The following is a 22,293-nucleotide window of genomic DNA, read 5'->3' as shown; positions in this document are numbered from 1 at the left end:
ATCTACTTTTATGCATTACAACGCTGCATATTTTCATAATCTCCATTCATTCAATGAGGGCCAACAAAGGACTTGGCTATAATTTCTAAGTTAAAGAGGATGTTGTTACCCTATTATATATAGAAGGTCTATGGAGGACTTTCACAAAAAGAAAACCTCAAAAGGAAAAAAAAATAGAAACCAAGCAAAGAAGGTGTTGCCTATCACTATTATCAACCAAGAAAGATAGGGATGCCCCTTCCCATGGAAAATTTACATCTCTCTAATTCTTATAGTAACACCTCTCTTTTATTTGTATTAAAGTTTAAAATTCCCTTTTTGGGAGTTAGAGAGCCTATCTCAAAAGAACCCAAATACTATTTCATTCCTATGTTACAAACATTCTTTCAGCACTTAATTTTTGTTGGTCAAATGAATCAAAACATCCCTCTAAATAAGTGAAATGCCGCCTTTAATTTGTCACAAGTTTTCAACAATGCCGTTAGGAATTTACTCGTATCGTTTTTGTTTTTAACATAGAAAAGTAGAATACTTCACATCTGAGAAACTGGCATGCTAAATTAATGAAATGCTACCTTCGGAATTTAATAGCGGAAGCTGAAATCAGCATTTCATTGTTTTGATATTGGCAACGCGCTTTATCTTGTACTTATCCTAACAAAAGCCACCCCGGCAAATCGCGAAAGTGTAAGAAAAGAGGGTGCCAATATCAAAAACAAGGAAGTGCCCACATCATCTCCCTCTCTAAGACTCTAGAATCATAGTTAGCAAAACTCCGTTGTAAAGGGCGTTTTTTTAAAAAAAAAACTCATTTTATTGGTGTGCTGTTTAAAACTCTTACAACGAGTAAAACTCCGTTTTTTTTTTTTTAGACAAACGTTTTAAACACGTTTTTTGGCCAACTTTCCAATTTTACCCTCACCATATTTTGTAAATGACAAAATTCTAAAGGCTTTTTCTTGTGTTTCCCTTTTTTTTCACTATCATTTTTTTAAGCCAAATCACGTTTTGCTAACTATGCTCTTGATTAATATTAGACGAGCAACCCCACACAAACTACGAAAAGGACGGAGTCTACACATATTCTTCATTTCACTATGGTCCAACGTACCCGTGCATTTGTTGAACAGCTAGATTTTATTTTTTGGGGTTTTGGCTAGGACACCTATCGGTTTATTTGATAAAAAGAATGATGACACAATAATAGGCACAAAACCATCCCTACCTCGAAAAATGCGAGGGAGAACCAAGGCTCAGCACATATGAGCGACAAGCAGTGAGCCTAATTTGGTACGGGTATAGTGGGCTCTTTGTGAGCGTCTTGGCCAACTTTTGCATGGTTCATTTGATTCCTCAAGTTCTAGCTTCTCTTCTTCACAACTATGATCTTGCTCATTTGGGATCAAGAAGTTTTTTTATATAGATTTTATATGATGTACCGGTATTTTTCAAAAAGTACGGTTCGGCCCATCTCCATAGGATGATCCAAAACGTTCATTTGTTGGGCCACAACGTAAATAGGTGCCCCAAATATCATTTCCGTGGGATGATCTTAACCCTCCAACTATAGAAGTTTTTATCGGAGGGTTAACATCATCCTATGGAAATGATTTTTAGAGCACAACTATTTACGCTGTGGCCCAACAAATGAACGATTTGGATCATCTTCTGGAGTGGGTCAAAGAGCAAAGATAGGACGCCCGAAGGGCACTTTCGTCATTTAAAGTCACAGGGGTAGCTTCGTAGTTTCATGACTTTCATCCAAGTAGGTCAGTGTTTTTTGCTGGATTATATAAACCTTTTCGATTGTCTGCGTTCTCCACATTACTTCGCCCTGCAAACTCCCCACATTACTCCGATTATTGTGAATCCATGAGTCCATGATTTCAGTGAATAATAAAATTCATGACACCAACGAGAAACAGACGATGTCGACAGTTACGTCCTTTTCATTTCAGCTCCCACAATTTACTTCTTTTAGCATCCTTTTCTTGATCTTCAAAATCTCAACCTATTCATTACTTTCTGGGTCTCTTACACTTATCATTTGAGACCTTTTGTCACCTCAAAAAAACATCTTCTCCCTTGCCCAATTCCAACCCATAAGTGGTTTTCCTTGAGGGAAGAGTTACTGAATTATGGAAGATAGCTTATCAGATCTTTTCAATGACACAGAGTTTGTTACCACAAATTTTTCCGGTGCCGATTCGCCAGAAAACCTCTTCAGCATTCTGGAGACTCTGGAAAGTACACCTGAGATTCTCTTGTCGCCCGTTTTTAGCCCCAATGCCGGCGAGTCTATGACCAAAAATGAAGTTTCTCCGGCCCCCAAACGGCTAAAGTTCTCATCAACACCTTCCGACGAAGTTGGCTTAGATGGACAACAACGTGTGTCGCACATAACAGTAGAGCGCAACCGGCGAAAGCAAATGAACGAGCACTTAATGGTGCTTCGCTCTCTCATGCCTTCCTTCTATGTGAAAAGAGTATAAACATCCTTCACTTATGCCTCCCATTTGTTTGTTACAACGGTCGAATTATCATTAGACATTATCTGGTTTATCCAATGAGCAAACCTCCAAGGATGGGAGAGACTGCCCTTCACCCATTTAATCACATTAAGGGAGTCACCTTCCATTGATCAAGCATGCTATGCTCAATAATCCTAATTCCTTGATGAACTGCTCTGATCTCTGCCTCATTTGAATCTGCAAACCTAATCAGGCCAGAGAATGCCCATATCATTGTTCCATCGTGACTTTGCAGGAGTCCAGCTACTCCAGCCAGCCCATGGTCCTGAGACTAGAACCGTCGAAGTTTAACTTGACTTGGGTTTTGACATATATGTAAATTATTTTCACTTGTAGAACACACTGGCATCAGTATATAATATCTTTCTATCTTCTCTTTTATGTTGATTTAGGGAGATCAAGCTTCGATAATTGGAGGAGTTGTGCAATTCATCATGGAGATGCAACAAGTTCTACAATCCTTAGAAGCAAAGAAACAAAGGAGGGTTTACGGTGACGTTCTTAGCCCTAGACTCCCTAGGCCCTCCCCATTGAGCCCTAGACCACTACCTCTGAGCCCAAGACCACCACCACTAAGTCCAAGAATACCCATAAGCCCGAGAACCCCGCAACCAAGTAGCCCTTACAATCCTTGGTTTCAGCAACCTTACCTCTCCCCGGCCCTAGCTTCACCCCATGAACAACCTTACATCTCTCCGGCCCTAGCATCACCCCATGAACAACCTTACATCTCTCCGGCCCTAGCATCACCCCATGAACAACCTTCCTCCTCCTTTGAAACTGTAAAGGAGCTTTCTGCCAACTCAAAATCTCAAGTTGCCAATGTGGAGGTGAAATTATCAGGCCCTAATGTTCTATTGGAGACGATTTCACATAGGATTCCTGGCCAGGCAGTTAAGATAATGGCGGCAATTGAAGGGCTCTCACTGGAAATACTACAAGTGAACATTAACACTGTTGATGACACCATGCTCAATTCATTCACCAACAAGGTAATGTACCAGACTCAAATACTAAGGGTCACTTTGATGCCATCAAGATTAGTCCTTATTTGCAGATAATTAAGATCATTTTGATTTAATCTTACTCAAATGGAAAATTAAGGCCTCTTTGGAACCAATTAATTACATTACTTCTAAAGCTATTATAACAAACAATCGTATATATCTTCAAAACCATTTGCATATAACATTTTATGGAATTAATTTCAGAGGTGTCCGCAGAGGCCCAAACTCTTATTATTATCTTGCCCTTTTCCATCAGAACCTTCTTCTTCTTCTATTAAATATTTTGTTAACTACCAAATTACCTTTAGTTTTTAACTAATTACCTTTAGAATAAGAAGCTTTTTTTTTTTGAGAAATGCTCAAAATGCTGATTCAATTTCCATTGCGTTTTGTCCATTTTCCATTTTGTCAGAAAGAGCATCATATTGAAGGCCTTTTGTTTGTGAATGCAAGAAATAACTATATGTTATTTTCTCAAACAGTCCTATCGGACCTGAATAATCTTCCATCACAGCAAATTTATTAAACTTGAGAAGGAACTTTAAAAACCCATTTCTTATTCAAAGCTAAAAAGTTAAAGCAATAATTACTAATTAATTAGTAAAATACAAGGACGTAACCTAAGACCAGACCTTATTGTGGAGTGATGACTAAGAGTTAATACAACCTAGCTATGTAGTAAAAATCTGCAAGTGTAACCACTAAAAGCTGCCAAAATCACGCGGCTTTCTTGGTTCTGCGTCCTACTATCCGCACGTTTGATTATTTTCTAAGATGTCATCTTGTAAATATCGGTCTCTAAGCTGATATTAAGTTACTAGAGCATTTAAGAGATATTTTTATATACTTTTCTGTGCAGATCATCAGAAAACTGACAAATAAATGATGTTTGAGACATAAATCAGCAGTTGAATCATGCATAGGCTTATTTATTTGGAGTTTGAATTTTTTCAGAAGCTTAAGTAGTTTTGCCTAGATGAGATGGTTGTATGTGCTTGGGAGTGAGGGGAGCATGAAAACCCCCAGAAAAAACAGGGAAAAAAAAACAATTTGAAGATATTTTTTCACTGTTTTTAGGGATTTCTCATGCTCTCTCAACTCCTGAACTGTCAAATCTCTCATGCACCCTCCCTTCTTCTGGGCTCCTCTTTCATATATAATTGGGCCCACAAAGATTCCATGGGATATTTTTCGTTTTTGCCAAACATCCCTATTTCTCTGAGAGCCAAGTAGTAATGTGGTATTGTTTTGGATGTAAACTTGTTAATTTAGAGCATAATCAAGAGCCTTAGTTCTGCTGCTACTGACTGAGGCTGCTGATTAAGTCAACAACTGAAGAAGCCACTTCTCTTTTTGATAGATTGGAATTGAATGCAAACTTAGCGTGGAGGAACTCGCCCATGAAATTCAACAGACATTCTGCTGAGGCAGCTAAGATAGGATCAGACCAGGCCAAATATCTAGCATCTGACTCTCTCTCTCTCTCTCTCTCACACACACACACACAGTGTAAACATACTAATGTAATTTGTTCAATTCGGCATTTTCAAGTTGTTATTCCATGTATGAGTTATGTTTCTATCACAAGTTTCTTTGTTGCCTTGGTTAGCATTCTAGAACGACTGATGTATGCATTTTTCCCTGCAGATAAGATAAATATTTTGAGGAATATCATGCCTTTTATTTTGATTATGTTTTCCCTTTTGATGGGTAAGTTCTAATTTAAGGCACATTGTAGAATATTTGGAGATGCAATACCATGTTTGTTGGAAATATAATCTGGACCGCTTGACTTCCTTGGAACTCACTACATGCATGGAACTCTCCATGCACTCATCGAATGTTCCTCCTACATTGGAACTTTGCTACATTGAATACTATATTTGGAGCTTGCTACATTGACTATTCTACGTTGGAAATCTACCCTTTTGGGAGTTAATGTTTTAGGGTCTTGGTTTCTTGTTTTGTAATTATGTAAGGCATTTACTTTACATTTGTTAGTGTATTAGTGGTAGCTTAGGGAAGCTAAGTATTGTTATGAAAATTTAATCACAAATTTGACATGTACGTAGCATGTATTTTGGGCCTTGTATCTTCTTCCTCTGTGAGTTGCTTTAGTGGAATTTGAAGTCTCTTGACTAGTGTAACAACTTGTGCACCATTCCATGTGTGTTTGGCATCAAGAGAACAACTTTCTTCTCTTGTATCTCATATTCTCCTTCCACCTAGTTAGTTTCATTCCAACAATGTTAGCCTATACATAGTTTATCGTCCAAGGTTAACACGGACACATGCATGGGCTCTTGACGTGTATTCAATATCAAATAGCAAACATGGTGGGGAGAGGCTGAGATCAAGAGAAGAAAATTGTTCTCTTGATGCCAAACACACAAGCTGTAGTAGTACTCAAATGAGTTCAAATTTCAGTAAAATGACTTGTAGTAAAAGAAGATATAAGGCCCATATTATAGCCTACAATCTAAATCATAGTTAACATTTCTTAATTATATTTAGCTTTCCTTAGCAACTACTAAGCCACACCACCAACTGCAAAACATAAATAATCTACAGAACAAATACACTTCCAAAAGAAAAAACAAAGTTCCAAGAACATAATTGTTAAAGTATAAAAGATTAAATAACGCCTTTCTCCAACAGCTTAATTAATTGCTTTTTCACAATAATAAACTCTCAAGAGAGTATATTTCCAATGTAGCCTAGTCACTCTCCAAGCTCCAAGTATGTATCGAGTCTCAATGGAAGTGGCAAGCTCTAAGCATGTAGCAAGTTTCATGATAGTGGCCGGATGGTCAAGCTTAGAATTCAAACAGCTATCAGTTATTGCATATTGTAGGTGAAAGGGAACTCTCTCTCTCTCTCTCTCTCTCTCTCTCTCTCTCTCTCTCTCTCTCTCTCTCTCTCTCTCTCTCTCTCAAATTCATGTGTGTCTTCTGTCGTTTTTCTCTCCAAAAATTAAGGAGAAAATTTCGGTAGATACTAGATGTCCAACTTACTTGAATAGATATCCCACACTCCCATCTGGATAGTGTGCCAAATGATCGTGTTCTTTGGTTTGGTTGGACACATTGCTCGTGATTGGGTGATCTTCAAAGAAATATAGTAACAAGCAATAACGGTAAAAACTCTTAGTTGTGGTTTATGTTGGGATCTTTCTTGTTTCAGTTATAGGCTAGTTGCCTAAACATTAAGGATTCTATCTAGTTCCTAGTATGATTGAGATAGAGAGGTGAAGATATCAGTATTTCTAAAACCATGAATATGTTTATGTTTTGAGGGGACCTATTTTTTTGGTAGGTAAGTTTGGATTGAACCCCGGACCCCACAGTTAATTAAAGAACAAACCTTATGTTTTGAGGGGACGTTAATATATATTAAGGTTTATTCTAAAAGGTAAAAGAGGGCAACTCGAGAAATTCTTTGGAGGGTTTGAGACTGTTTGAGAGGGGAGTTTCTAGGGTTAGAGAAGGAGAGGGTTACTAACGTAGGTGAAGCTGGCAAGAACGTGCGGCATAGAACAAGTCCTTCAACCACTATTTTCATCATCGTACTTGTAGTGTATTTTCCGATTACCTATCTAATGAGCCCAAGATCATGTGATTTTAGAGTGTGTGATTTGACGAAGTTATGGGCAATTTACGGATGTGCTATATATCTATTACGGGATTTCTATTTTAGGATTATTCTAATTCTGTTTCTAACTTTTATTTGTGTTACTTTAGACGGAAGATTAAAATTAATTGTTTTGTAAGTTAGCATTTAGGGTTTCTATTTTTAGGCTTTGGCCATCCATATAATATAATGATATGAGGAAAGAAAGATAGACTTGAATAAAGTTAATTTTTGGAACATCTTCTAAGAAAAGAGCCTTAGCTCTTTCACGTGGCTCAAGGAGTTTGACTCCTTCAAGTATCATATTGGAGTTTTTCTCCAAAACGTGGTGTGGATTTTTCAAATCCCCATTAGTTGATCTAGTTGCTTCTTCTGTGAATTTCATTTTGTGTTGCTACTCGAGGGTCTCTGGTCGGGTTAAATTTGTTTGTAATTTTTATATTTTTTTATAGTGGAAATCTAGTTGTGTATGTCTTGTGTGCTGCATCTTCTTATTGCTTTGTACCATTTAGATCGTATTTTGCCCATGAGATTTAATAATAAGTGGTACTCCAAATTAATTGGTTTACTTGAAATGAGCACCTTATGTGTCACACTCTTTGTGAATATGCTACCAAATGTTCATTCTGGGTCTGACTTTATTTGTGTGAATGCATGGAGGCCGGATTTGTCTTTCACCATATGTTTGCATATGCCAAAAATTAGAAGACAAATGCTTATTATTTCACCATATCCTTGCACATACCAAACTTAGAAGACTACTGCTTATTATCCGATTTTGATGGAACATATTAATTAATATTTGTTAACATTCTTCTCTCTCTCTCTCTCTCTCTCTCTCTCTCTCTCTCTCTCTCTCTCTCTCTCGCTCTCTCTACCTGGGAGGTGAGAGTTAAGTTATATGGGTGTTGCCGAATGCAATTACTTTTACCTTTCAAAAGACTATTATTATTTCTGTGTATAATTGCATGGTTCCATTCATGTCACTTAGTTTTGAATCTCAAAGCTGGCCTCACCTACCCAACAAGAACCCAAACCTTTCTACTATTGAGCAGGGGATTTAATGTTTTGGTCCTAGTAAATGAGGGCACAGTCAATTGTTGGAGTACAGTGTTTGTTAGGTCTCTCACCATCAAGAGACATAAACCTTTATGCCTTCAAGCTTCAAATAAGTGCATGGCATGGACCGCAAACCATTGCTTTTAATTGCCCACTAACCACCAACTACAATCGAAATCATGGGTTCTTGTCCCTCCTTAGTTTCATTTTGGATGAGAAGCCAAAAAGACAAACATATCATAGTATCTTCTAAGAAGTGGGCCACTTGAAGAAAATTTCCAACCATGTTCTTGTGAACGAAAAAGTTTGTACGCTTTTGGGAAGTTGAATGAACGTAAATGCAATAGTAGAGTTCGGACCACATGGAAATAAAGATTCAGGCTTATTCAGGACTAGGGTGGTACATCTCGCACTTAGGAATGGTTTCAATACAATACCTGTAATACTGGTGTGCAGACGCCACATATAAATTAGAACAACACTATCCTCGTGAATGCCTACAAACGCACCAAAGCAATAAAATCTACTAAATAGATTGTGCCCCAATAATCATGCATCCTAGCCCTCGATCATCCATTGAGGAATTGCATATTATGGAAACATCCATAGATAGGATGGATGGGTCCCATCCTATGGAAATGATTTTCGGGATACAACCTATTTACGTTGTGGCCCATCAAATGGACAGTTTGGATCATCCTATTGTGTGGGCCTTACACTCAACTCAACTCAACAAAGCCTTTGTCCCAAACTAGTTGCGGTCGGCTACATGAATCATTTAGTAAAATTTCATGAAGAAGGTGAAATGAATCTACCTGGCTCTAATTCCAGTTCTAGTTGGATTCTTCTACGTGGGTCATTTTCTTCCATTCTATCCTATGCAAGGTCATGTTCTCTGTTATGTTCCTAGCTATCAAGTCTTCCCTCTTGTACGGTACTTCAAAAATATTTGACCATACGGCCACAAACCATATAAAAATTGAGAGATCTATGGTGCCCCATCGGGCATTCTCGTGTAAGGGGAAGCCGCCCATGATATTTGATCCAACAGCAGCCCCTTAAAAAGACGAAAAAGGAGGCTGTTGTTGGATCAAATAACAATGATCTTGTTGATTCCATATGCATTCTGCTTTGCGGGCCCCTATGTAGACCCCTCAAAAACTGACCTTAAAGTTGGGACTTGAGATCCGCTGGGGACAAACGGGAGGTTCAGATCAATTTGGATCATCGATCGGATGGTATCCCACTCATTCCAGGGTTCTATACGTTCTCTCTGAGTTTTAATTTCCAGTTTTAGGGTACACACAAGAGAGAGAAAGAGAGAGGGAGGAAAATGGAGAAGCCTCTTTTAACGCTAGATAAGGGGACAGTGTGCTCATCGTGGAATTACTGCGGGCAGAGATTGGTGACGGGATCAACTGACGGAACCCTAGCTGTTTACGATTCTCCCGAATCAGCTTCATCCTCTTTCTCCTGCACTTCCACATGGAGGGTTTGCTCTTCATTCTCTCTCTCTCTCTCTCTCTCTCTCTCTCTCTCTCTCTCTCTCTCTCTCTCTCTCTCTCTCTCTCTCTCACACACACACACACACACACACATACATTGTTTTGTAGGGTTGATTTCCTTGTATTTTGTTCTTGGAAAGAAATTTAAGATAGTATGTTTTTGTGCCCTATTTTGGTGATTGCTGGACCTTTAGCTTCAAGAATTTGTGTTATCTTATTAGAAAATGGATCATGGCGTCATTTATTTAGAGAGTGGAGAGACAAAAATCCTCTTTATATTCAAGTTGTGCCTAATTGATGTGAAGATGAGTGAAATTGGTGTACTCTCTGTGGTGCTTTTTGCATGGTGTGGCAGTACAAACCTCACAAATGTAGTACGATGATCAAATGAAGGAACAATTAACAAGAGTGTTCTATATTAAGTTTTCATGGATGAAAAATATGAAAGCTCAAAATTACCTCATGCGCCCTTTCCCTTTTGTCTTCTCTTGACCTTTTGGGCTACCCATAATTGATTTATTTTCTAAATGCAGATTGATAGGGATGGTAATGTTAAAATTTGGTCAAGTAAAAGATTTGTCTCTTAAGTGCATGCTGATAATTGTTAAAAACGGGATGGTAACGCTATAAATTTGTCCACTGAAGAGTTGTCATTTTAACGACTTTTCAATGTTTTTTACCTCTTATTTTGATGTTAAACTTCTTACAGGCACATCAGGGAAGTATTGCAAAAGTTGTTTGGGTTCCTCCAGAATATGGTGATGCAGTTGCTTGCATTTGCGTTGACGGAACATTGTCATTGTGGGAAGAAACTGAAGAAGGTATGCAAATTTAATGCTTTTCAGGTCATGTTCAAGCCTTTCCGGCTATTTTCTATGTCAAATTTATGAACTGTTGTCATTTATTCGTTTTGTAATGTCCATAAGGAATGTATCTCTCTGTATGCAAAGAATTGAGCAGTTAACCTATGCTAACACATATTTCAATATTCTATGTTGTTTGCGACCTACAATCACTAAAAACTAAAGCTGAAGTCAATTTCATTGAACAAATGTCAGAAAACACTGTCTATTATATTATAATGAACATGTATCTGTAACTCTTATGATTGGATCATGGATGTGAGATCTATATTGTTGGGGTATGTTGCTTCATATACATCAAATTCATTGACCTGTTTGACTATATTGGTCCCCTCAATCAATTTAATTTGATAATTTTATTGGGGTATTACTTCTCTCTCTCTCTCTCTCTCTCTCTCTCTCTCTCTCTCTCTCTCTTTTTATGAATTATAATGAAATATATTAGAACAGGACAGGCCCCAGGGACTGTGGTGGACAACAAAAGAAAATATAGCACAGTTAAAGGGGAATAGAGTAAAAAAATTTTAAGACCTGATCTGTGCACTTCGGTTCTAGTCACCTTGTCTGTCTCCCTATTTGCAGAGCTCCACGTATGTTGGAAAATAACCGAATGGCCCTCTATATGGTCAAGGATCACTTCAATCCAATCTGAAAATCTCTCGTGGATACTGGCTCCCAGCTGCATCTATTGGACGACATTGAGAGAATCTCTTTCCGTAATTAAGGAATCCAAGCTTGTGATTCCTCAGCCAAGCATATCCCAATCAATAGCGCCCTTGACTACCTCTTCATTCGAGTCCCTTAATTCTTAGAGAGCCTGAAAAGGCGATCTTGGTGATATTGTCCTACTCCTGAATATTGCCTCCCACTCCTGCTACCTAGGATATCATAGGCTAGACCCATCAAAGTTTAGTTTCACCTTGCCCAACACGCGCTACGCGGGGTGGGGGTGGGGGGTGTGAACCATGTAGGTGAAGACTTACTGGATATACTTTTGCTATTCCCTGCCCATCACACTATCAAAGCGAAGATTGGCCTTTTAGTGGCATGACAACTTCTGATCGACCTGGTACCTTTTGGTCAAACAGGGCAGCTGCTCTAGAAGCTGTTACCTTATGCTCTCATTTGGAACATTTGGAAGGAGAGAAATAACCGTATCTTCGCGGAGAAAAATAAGACCTGTGAAAGGATTGGATTGGAAGTAAAAATTGAGCTTATATCATGGTTAAAGAGCATTAGAGGGACATCATATGGAATTGGGGAAATTCTGATAAACTGGAACGTGGTGATTGGGGAAAGGAAGATAAAGGATAAAATCATGCCAAAATGGGAGCCGCCAAAGCCAGGTTTTTTTAAGTTGAATTTTGATGGAGGTTCTATAGGAAATCCTGGGCTAGCAGGGGTTGGTGGGGTATTGAGGGACGAGAATGGGGGATTATTGATGTCTTACTCCGGTCCCATTGGGACTTGCTACACTCATCTTATGCACATGCTGCTTCTTGGTGGCCCAACATTCTGAGCCGTACAGCATGGCTCTGGTCTCACAACTGTCTTATAAAACTTACCCTTCAACTTGGTAGGAATTTTACGGTTGCACAGAACTCTTGAGGAAAGCTTCAACTTCAACCAACCTGCTCTTATTCTGTGGTTAACATCCTTTTCAATCTTTCCTTCCTTATGTAGAATTGAACCAAGATAGCGAAAGATATCCCTCTTAGGTACCTCTTGTCCAGTCATATTTACTACATCCTCGTCCCGCCTTCTTACATTACTAAAGTTGCACTCCATATACTCTTTCTTAGTCCTACTCAGTCTAAAACCTTTGGATTCCAAAGTAGTTCTCCATAACTCTAAATTTCAAAAAAATAAAAAATAAGACCATAACAATCTCTCAGGAAGTTGGTTATGGAAATTTTAGTTTGAGGTGTAGGTCATACTTATGAGATGTAGGCCTTAGTCATTCATCACCTCGACTCTGCAGCTTGAAGGTTTTTGCCTATGCCCAGCCTTGCGGTGTTGGTTTGCCTTTAAAATGCTTTTAAAATGTTTAAATATGTAGAGGATTTTGTACTTTCTTGTCTTTTGTCAGCAATAGGGTTGTATTAATTGGAACGGAGAAACAAAAATATCGAGGAGGAAACCAACATAATATGATATATAAAGGGAAGCAAATAATACAAAAGAACAAACTAAGTCATATCCATGTATGTGTAGCTTTGAATCAACTGGTTAGTGAGTGTTTAAAAGTTCTTAGGGCACTAAATTTGTGCACTAACATGTTTCTATTTTATATTTACAATTTTCTTTTTTTCCACTGCACTTCACTAGGTATTTACAACTATGTTTAGATCCACTGCATAATTGAATGTTTGGCTAAAATCCAAATAGATTCTCCAACTCAGGTTTTTGTTCTAATCTTTCCTTTTAGATACGCAACCTTTGATATGGAAGCTGTGCAAACTCTTTGAAAGCAACTCAACTCAAGCCCTAGATATCCAATTTGGGGTTTCCTTAACAAGTTTGAAATTGGTAAGCACTAATAGTAGTCATTGTTTTAGTTTCTACATGCATTTGCTTACTTGAAACTGCGAAGTCTACATGCATTCCCTCAGGTCATATTTTCTTCAAAAAAATGGTATTTGGCACTGTGGCTGACCATGTTAGCATTTTTGTAGGTTGCTGCATATTCAGATGGCCATGTAAAGGTCTATGAGCTGTTGGACCCTTTACAACTCAAAAAGTGGCAACTTCAGGTAAATCACTCAAACTGATTCCATCCTGTATTTTTGTTGCACTTTATCGAAATCTTTAAAGTTGCAATTGTTGTTAGTAAGTTCTATGTTAAGATAGAAGCCTGTAAATTACAGTAAATCAATCAATCCATCCTTTAGAAAATTTTCATGAAGAAGGTGAAACGATCTACCCAGCTCAAATTGACTAAGTCTACTCCTGGCACTAGTTGGGTTTGTCTACATGGATCATTTTCTTCCATTCTATCCTATCCAAGGTCATGTTCTCTGTTATGATCCGAGCCCTCAAGTCTTTCCTCACTCTTTCTACCCAAGTTGTTTCCGATCTGCCCCTACCTCTTTTTATTCCATCAAATTGGCACGAGTCACTTCTCTTCTCACTGGAGCATCCAAAGGCCTACATTGTAATAAATTTGAATAATATAATGCTACATAAATTTCAGTTCCCAAAAGTATAAGATTTGGGAAGGTATATCAAGATAAATAGAAATGCTGTTAAAATTTATGATGATTATGTAAACAATGCCCATTATATGGAAAAAGGGCTGATAAACTATGTTTTCTGAAATAAGACACAAATTTGTTTTACTCTTTCAAAAGAAAGACACAAATGTCACGATTTTTGTTTGCCAACAATATCACTGCATGAAAAAAATATATATATTTGCATGATATTCATAGAAAACAATTTTTTTTGGCAGGCTGAATTTCAGAACGTGATTGATTCAGTATCTAGATTTGGGAAGCCATCTTGCTTGTCTGCTTCCATTGCATGGAATCCACGAAGAGGCGAAAACCAACAATTAAGTTTTGTTCTGGGCTTCAATTCAGACGTATTGCATTTCAATTCCTCCAAGGTTTATGAAGCTTCACATCTCTGGCTCCCTATCTGAAAAAGTATATGGTTCGAGTGTATAATTTTTGTCTGATTGTATATTTCTGTCCAGGACTGATCATATTTTCCCTAAACTTTGTTTATGTAACTCGTTGTGCTCAATGTTTTATATACAAATTGAATTTTGTTGATTGTAGTCTTTAAATGCTCAGAGTTTTTTTGCAGGAGTCGATGCTATGCTTGAATTCCACATCTTAAGCTACTAGGATTTATTTTCCCCGCTTTTTATTTGCACATGACTGTATTATTTAATTATGGAACAGAAAAGATCACATCGATTTCTTGTTTTAGGTACTTTTATTATTATATTTTTTTTGAAAGGCAAATAAATTTCATTAATAAACACAGAGACCGAGAAGGTACCTGAGGAGAACAATGCTTACAATAAAGAGAAGAACATTAAACAAATTGAACTATATTAATATAATTATAATTCACTTTATATTAATATAATTCACTTTATTGATCAATTACTTATTAATAAAGTGTGATTATTTCTTGTGACAGACATCTTTGTTATGGGATACTCTTCCAGGCTTTAGAATGCCTATGCCTTTATTATTATTCTTTTAAAAAATTTATTCTATTTTCTATACACATATCCGAAGGGTGTACTTATAAATTTGTTTCTTAAGGGCATGTAGGCTTTTGTCTTTTTTATGGTTTGTCAATATATTCAGGATACTACCTTTGTTGCCTGTGAAGTATTCATTTTCAGTGACATGTTTTCACGTGATATGATGTTACTCACAACCTGTTCTTATAATCACGGAACATGTGAAACCCATGTGAAATCTACCTTGATGGATGTTGGCATCGAAAGGTCTTTTCCTTTTGCACATTTGTTGTATTTCTAATTAAAGGTTCTATATATCTTGATTTCTTATCAAATTAAAAATCAAAGGTGTTCTCACTTTATTGCATTTGAAGAGCTACTCTTTGGTTCTTTTGCTTGGCAATATTGAATGATTTTTTGTTAGTACTGAACTTCTGCTTATGCGTTTCCGAATCAGGTAGAATCCTGAACAACCTATCGGAATGTAATTAATGTGGCATCCGAGATGCATTTTCTAATTTGGTTAATTTTTTACCATGTGATGGTTTCAGCTAATTGTCTTTGAAGAATTGTCTCTATTTTCATCTCTTTCTTGGCCGTATTTAATTATTTATATTACCATGAAGTTTTGTCTATTTTTTTCTAGAAAATTTAGGTATAGTTTAAACTTTTTTGGGGGCTCAGATGTATGGTTGAACATTCCCACAACAAAGCTATATTGAGCTTTCTGTTTACTTGAATCTTTCTAATCAAGTGATTGTAAAGTCCTTCCCTTTTTAAAAATTGGACTTTTTGCGAAACTGGCAGTTATAGCGTCTGCTTGTGCTCATCCAAATAGAGTGATTTAACCCAATGAAAAACAAGGAAAGAACTGAAACCTTATAATAATGGCAATTATTACTGTTCTCTTACAATAGATTTTTTCAGGTTTGGGAATTTGACGAGGCTCATCAAAGGTGGCTACCAGTTGCAGAGTTGGCCTTACCTGGAGATAAGGGTGATCGGGTGTTTGCTGTAGCTTGGGCACCCAATATAGGCAGGTAGGTATCTGTTTTGGGCTATTATTAATGACCTAAAAGCAGTGGAAAATCTTTCTATACCAATCTGTCGCAAACTTGCAATTAATCATCTGGATAAATAAATGACCTCTAGCTGCCATGCCCCCTGCAGCGTTCTGCTAGCAAACATCTAAATAAAATAATTGGGTTTAGAATGTGTCTTAATAGTTACAATAGAAGAAAAAGCTAATCGACAGGCAATTAACATCTTAATTTCTTGTAGGCCGTATGAAGTTTTAGCTATTGCAACTTGCAAAGGGATTGCGATATGGCATCTAGGTTTGAACCCTGACACAAATGGAAGGCTTTCAACAGAGAAAGTTGCATTACTTTCTGGGCATGATGGTGAGGTATGTAAGGTAAAGATTATCTTTTATTTAGGGAATTGGATCTCTTTCTTGTTGATTTAAAACTTGATTTGGGTGATATGTTGATAGCCCCTTCAATATTTGACTTGTCGTGAAATAATGTTGATCTTGATTACAAAGTTATTTCGGCCCATGGTTTTTTGGTTAGTATAAAAACTATGGGAATCACCCAAATGCATAGTTAAATACTACTGTCATGGGGCATTTCATATTTATAAGGTTTTCCTTCATCTGTTTTTTGATATTGTTTATGTTAAATAAAGTGTCATTGCGTAAATTCTAGATTTGGTTTATTGGGTAGTATGGGTGTATGCGTAAATGACCCAAAAACATTTAAATACAACTTTCATGGGGTATTTCATATTATAATTGTTCTTTTTAATATGCTTCCGTGACTCTTTTTTTATCTTGTTTGTATGAAATGTATTATCACTGAAGAAAATTCTAGATGGGGTATATAACTAGTTATAAAGATGGCTTAGTTGCACAATTCTTGCAAAATCCAACATAGCTAATGGTTTATTCAATTAAAAAACATTGAAACCATTTGGCCTTTTTTCTCCTGTTGTCTTTTCTTGAAAGATCGGTGTTACTATAATCAGCGTTTGATGCAGCATGTTAATGGGGTACCATACCGGCCAGTAATCTTACCTCTCAATTCTATTTACATATTAATATCTGAATCAGAAACTTCTTCTAGCTCGGTATTTTGATGCATAAATGAGATTGAGAAGGTTGGGCTTTGTTATAGTTTCTTTTTAGACATAAGACTCGGAGAAGACCCTGGTGAAAGTTTCTTTTGATGTGCTTTTGTTAACGGGAACGGAGGCCTTGCCCCCTTTTTACCTTTAAAATGGCTAATCTCTCTGCTATCCTTTTCATATTTTAGGTATGGCAATTGGAATGGGACATGAGTGGCATGACATTAGCAACAGCGGGAAGTGATGGCATGGTTAGATTATGGCAGTCCAACTTGAATGGGGTGTGGCATGAACAGGCAGCCCTAGAAAGCAGTTGAATGCAGGAAGGATCTTGACGTTGATTGTCACTCCTTTAGACTGCTGCTATTGTGTTTTGGATAGAGACATTTCTATGCCTCCTGTGCTTGTGCATTGTTAGAAATTTTGCAGTTGTATATGGTTAGAAGTTTCTTTTTAATGCTTTTCCCCCTTTTCTTACCTGATAGGTGTATAAAGAGACACCACCAATTGGCCTCTGCCCACACATTATACTCAAATTTATGGGTACAGATCACTTCCCCTGTTCCCTCACCTTCTTATGTTTCTTTCCAGACCCATAAATTTCACGAGAAAAATAGAAAAACACGATCAAGTGAGCATCTGTAGGAGTGGTCTGTTTGATTGATGAAGGGAAACTATGATTGGCCTTTACAGTACAACCTTACCCTTCTTGTTAAGATGGCTACGTTTAGTGGCAAGGTATCTAGGCATACAGGAAGATAGACACTAAGATAGGACCCATAAATAGGGCGTAGGTCCTACTTGCTTTCCATCGATGTGTCCTACTTAAGTTGAAAACAATTAGGACCTATGGAGAGAGACTTATACTTTGGTTTTAACAGCTGTGAATAAAGAAGGCAAATTTATCATCTCCATTAAAATGATTTTATCAAGGATCAATTTTTATGGCATCCAAAGTGGCCCTTCGAAATCTTTAGTTGTGCTATGGCTGCAACCTTGTGAATTACATTCATTTGAAACTTAGACCCTTGCAATATGGGTTTTGGTTTCAATAAGACGTTAAAAAGGGAGGTGCTGCTATTACCACCAAGTTGTAGGTTGTTTGTTTCTCTTTGTACACATGATGCATGAGTATGGGCATTGCTTCTCAGGCTCTGTTTCTTTCGACGTAAAATAGGGGTAACAATTTTACGCCCATTTTTAAGCGGAAAAGTGGGTGTCAATTTCAGTGAAAGCTCAGAGTGCAAAGGGTCTTTCTAGCCTAACTCAAAAGAAAAAGAGAAGGAAAAAAATTACCCTTCACGAAGCCAAGTAATTAAGAGAAGCCCAGCAGCAATGTAATGGACCTTTACAAATGTTGAATAAACAGTTGATCTAGTTTGGTTTTTTTCCGAGGAGGGATGCTACACTGAAGGGTGCCCTTGCAGAAATTGGAGGAAAGGGTGCCCTTCAGTCTAGCACCTTGAGAAGTTACAACCAAAGGGAGGGCCCTTCAGTCTAGCACCCCTCCTTGGGTTGGCTTTTTAAGTTCTTTTCTTCTTTTCATCCCAAGGGTAAGTAGAAAAACCTTAAGACGTGCTCTCCCTCACGTGTTGATTGCATACGTACAAAAAACATTTCACCTGACTATTGATCTGTTATAGCAACAGAGCATGATGATTGCTCAATGATGCAAATTGTAAAACGGATTTAGAGAGGATAACTAAGAATTAAGCATAACATTATCCATGATTAGCTAGTCTTCCTCATAAGTGGAAGCAAACTGAAGGAACAATCACAACTATAAATAAAATTACGATTTAAGAAGAAAGCAAAAAAGAAAAGAAAGAAAAATAATTTTACATACCCCCTAGTTAGTGTTCTATGCCTACATCAATTAAAGCGAAAATTGCTTGGCCACCTTTCTTCTTTCTAAGCCAGAAATAAGGAATGGCACCAACAGGCTACTCCGGTAACTGCATCTGAAAGTAGAGATTATTATTCATTGTTTAGCTTCAAAGCTGAGAGAAGAAACCAGGGTTGTCAAATGGGAAATGGATGTCGAATTCCGCCGGATCGAGGGGGAAATCCAACTCCGGCATCGGAGAATTCGATGCCGAAGTGGCGGCCGAGATTATTTCGGTGAGATCGGATTCTGAAGTCCGTAAATTGGGTTGTCCTCCAAAGCTATTCATCCGGCATGGGGACACCGAAAAATAGTTTGATTCGGACGTAGCGGGCGATATAAATGGGGGAGAAAAACTACCCATGAAATGATTGTCCAGTGTGGAAAAGATGTGGTCTTCGGTCTTTGGGCAATCAACTGATGCAGAAGGGAATGAGAAGGTAGAAGAATTCACTTTTGGGGAGTTCAAGTCTTCTGTTTTTACTTTGAGGCCCGTTCGGAAGTTGAGGATTATCTCTTTTTGTTGTTGGTGGTGATGGTGGTGTTGTTGCTGCTCTTGTTTTTCAGGTAATGGTGGTGTCAGTATCAATTGGCTTGCCTGAAAACATGTGTGGTGACCCCTGTAAGTGACATCAAAGACAATTGGGTCTTCATCGGATCTTTGCACTTGCTTTGTGGCTAGACACCCTTGAACATTACGATGGGTGCATCTGTAATAGCCTCTGTAACAATAACAACCATTAATTAGACAAGGGAAGAAGATGCCTATACGGCTATACCTATACATCCATGAATCTGCACATGTGTTTTTAAATTAACTGTACTTCAGCCAGTAAGGACATTGATGAGTATATTTTAATACACAACTGTACATGTGCTTTTATCTTTCAAAAAAAAAAAAAAAAACTGTACATGTGCTTATGTATGTAACCATGAATAGTTTAGTAGGATTCAACCTCATTTTTTTAAAATAGGGGTGCAACTTGGACTTGGGTTAGGCTCAACCAAAACCCGACAGGTTCAACCTGATTTCAGCTCGTGTTGGGTTGGCATTTCATTGGGTCAAGTTGGGTTAGGGCTCGGAAAAGCTAACCCGAGTTGGGTTATGGTTTTTTTTTTTCTTTTTCTTTTTCTGCTTTTGCCCTGGGTCAACCCAAACCCAATTTCTTCCAACCTGACCCAAATTGGACAATCGGGTTGGGTTAGGGTTGAGAGATTTAAAGGATTGTTGGGTTAGGGTTGACCCTCCTTGACCTGAGGCTTGGGTTTCGGTTGAGTTAGAGTTGAGATTTTGGGTACTTGGGTTGGGCTAGGGTTGGCCTTAACCCAACCCCACCCGGCTCAAGTTGCACGCCTGAATACAAAGCCCGGCCACTATGCTATAGTTGATCCTACCTTTGACTGATCCGAGCCGTTGATTCGATAGGACATCTCTTGGATCTCTTGTACATATATGTTCATGTTGAAAGGGCTGTATCCCTGCTTGATTGACTGATGAGTGGAAAAGGGTACGTACGAGAGGAGAAAGGGGTATTTACTTTTTATATGAACAGTACAAGTGTGTTATTTTGAGGTGAGTCATGTCTACTTTGTTGATTCCCATTCATATAACTAATTTGAAGAAGTATGTTATGGTAATTTTCTATGTTTTCACCATTGATTAGACAGGGAAAGATTTCATACCTAGGATATTTAGCTCCAAGGATGTCTTTCTGACCGTACTTTCTCCAACTATACCCATCTTCAAGAGGCCCTTCAAGCCCCGTCCCTGTAGAAATGCGAACTTGTTCTGACCATTTGGGCAGCATCTTTCTGCAACCCAAAAAAAATCAAATAAGGCTCGGTGGGAATTTTGCTATAGAGTTATAAAATCACCAAATAAGTATTCTTCCTCGCATTTACCTCTTCTTGGACATATATCCACGCTCCTGATCCTTGACAATCCGTTCCGAATTATCGCTTCTCGGGCTTCCGCTGAGTGAACGAGGTGAATCAGTACCTTTAATTGGACCAATTGGTTGTGGGTCTACCTCCGATTCGCCGCACTTGAGCATGGAAAGAGACTTGGTGAAAGAAGATATGATCTTTTGTTGCAACAATTCGCGCAATTCGGGTGGCAAAGACGTGTTCTGCAGCTGTTTTGCAAAATCTCTCCCCTCAGTTAGCTCATTGATCAGTCGTCTTTGCTCCAAACTATTAGTGTTTTCCATTTCTTTCCACTAGGGAGAAGACTATGAAGACGGAGTTGAAACAAAGAGGGGGAAATTTGGGTTGAGATTGAAATAGAAAATATACTAGTTCGTGCCCATAAATTGTAGAAGAAGATTAGTTAGAAATGATTTTTGGAATAGAAGGAAGAAAATTAAAGAAGGGGAACAATTAGTACTTAAGCATAGTAAAAGAAGAGAGTGGGTAGCTTCATGAATGTTTCAAGAACTTGAAATTACAAGGTAGAACAAGTAGCTACTGTCGGAATTGGAAGTGGGTGTTTTTGTTTTTTGCTTTCCAGATTGATTCAACAAAACAAGAAATGACTTGGAGGAGAAAGAGATAATGACGATGATGAACAAGGCAAAGAGGGTTTTAAGGTGAAGAGGAACATGGGATTATTTGGTCATAGGCGAGGAAAACAAAAGTTTGACTGAAAAAAAAGTGTTTTCTTAGGTGAGACTGGTCTTTGGTCAGGGGAAGAAAGTGTAGAAGATGAGTGAGGTCTAATTTGCTGACTTTTTCTTGCTTATCATTCAATGAGAAATTATCTCACACTCTCTATATCCTCTCTCCTTTGGTACTTTCTTGGGCCTTTTCTGGGGGACGAAATAAAAGAGCTAAGAAGTCAAAGAAGAAACAATAAGAAGAGCGGACCAAGAATATTCAAACCTTCTTCCTCGAAGGTGTTACATGTAAGTTTGCTGACCTTTCCTGACGTACGCGCATATACGTCACAGAACACACTTGATGCCGAACAGGGTGCACCATGCACCATGCACCAATACAAAGGCTCACACTCCTTTGCCCCCCTCGTTATTAGTATATGCACAAAAAAGATTGGGCGGTGATAAATTCACCCCCTTCTATGATGAATTCACCTTGTACTTTTCAAATTGGACTGCACTGCCAACACCGTACGATGATCCGAACCCGTCCATTTGATGGGACCAACCATCCGATCTATAGAAGTTTTTATAATGTGAGTCCCTCTTTAGATTGGAGGGTTAGAATCATTCTATGGTAATGATTTTTGGGGAACAAACTATTTACGTTGTGACCCATAAAATGGGCGGTTTCGATAATCTTATGGTGTGGGCTGTAGAGTCCACTTGAAAAATACAGGGTGAAAACATCCTAGAAGAGGGTGAATTTATCACCTCGTCTAGGTTTTACAAGTTGGAAGAAAGGAAAGTAAAATAGAAAATCATGAAGGCATAGGTTATCTGATATATTTTACCCCAAAATCCCTCCTGCAGCCACCCCAACAGTGGGTC

At 38.1% G+C, this 22,293-nt stretch overlaps 3 protein-coding genes across 6 annotated transcripts; 2 read left to right on the top strand and 1 right to left on the bottom strand.

Moving 5' to 3' along the window:
• The first annotated feature begins 2,051 nt into the window (after positions 1 to 2,051).
• Positions 2,052 to 5,348, top strand: LOC143889308 (transcription factor SPEECHLESS-like). 3 transcript variants are annotated; one of them, XM_077393483.1, is made up of 4 exons: positions 2,052 to 2,486; positions 2,924 to 3,254; positions 3,294 to 3,523; positions 4,899 to 5,348. In XM_077393483.1, exons 1-4 carry the CDS (start codon positions 2,139 to 2,141, stop codon positions 4,962 to 4,964), a joined length of 975 nt encoding a protein of 324 aa, XP_077249598.1. In that variant the 5' UTR covers positions 2,052 to 2,138; the 3' UTR covers positions 4,965 to 5,348. The 3 variants fall into 3 exon arrangements, with proteins under 3 accessions (XP_077249598.1, XP_077249599.1, XP_077249597.1); XM_077393484.1 differs by having other exon boundaries at positions 2,924 to 3,523; positions 5,186 to 5,348; XM_077393482.1 differs by having other exon boundaries at positions 2,924 to 3,523.
• Positions 5,349 to 9,434: 4,086 nt separating this feature from the next.
• On the top strand, positions 9,435 to 17,487 carry SEH1H (Transducin/WD40 repeat-like superfamily protein). 2 transcript variants are annotated; one of them, XM_077395080.1, is made up of 8 exons: positions 9,435 to 9,719; positions 10,442 to 10,553; positions 13,024 to 13,124; positions 13,271 to 13,348; positions 14,047 to 14,202; positions 15,724 to 15,836; positions 16,078 to 16,213; positions 17,112 to 17,487. In XM_077395080.1, exons 1-8 carry the CDS (start codon positions 9,561 to 9,563, stop codon positions 17,238 to 17,240), a joined length of 984 nt encoding a protein of 327 aa, XP_077251195.1. In that variant the 5' UTR covers positions 9,435 to 9,560; the 3' UTR covers positions 17,241 to 17,487. The 2 variants fall into 2 exon arrangements, with proteins under 2 accessions (XP_077251195.1, XP_077251196.1); XM_077395081.1 differs by having other exon boundaries at positions 9,436 to 9,719; positions 16,078 to 16,204.
• Positions 17,488 to 18,626: 1,139 nt separating this feature from the next.
• On the bottom strand, positions 18,627 to 21,523 carry LOC143889307 (putative WRKY transcription factor 41). Its single transcript, XM_077393481.1, has 3 exons — positions 20,711 to 21,523; positions 20,492 to 20,620; positions 18,627 to 19,530 (listed from the first exon to the last, which is right to left on the bottom strand). Exons 1-3 carry the CDS (start codon positions 21,016 to 21,018, stop codon positions 18,918 to 18,920), a joined length of 1,050 nt encoding a protein of 349 aa, XP_077249596.1. The 5' UTR covers positions 21,019 to 21,523; the 3' UTR covers positions 18,627 to 18,917.
• Between the last annotated feature and the right edge of the window lie 770 nt (positions 21,524 to 22,293).

This window comes from Tasmannia lanceolata, unplaced genomic scaffold, assembly GCF_043159265.1.
Source record: "Tasmannia lanceolata isolate RefF3 unplaced genomic scaffold, GAP_Taslan_0.1 ptg000013l, whole genome shotgun sequence".
Lineage (NCBI taxonomy): Eukaryota > Viridiplantae > Streptophyta > Magnoliopsida > Canellales > Winteraceae > Tasmannia > Tasmannia lanceolata.
Note: the sequence above shows the minus strand (reverse complement) of the source record. Positions and strands in the feature narration are given on the sequence as shown.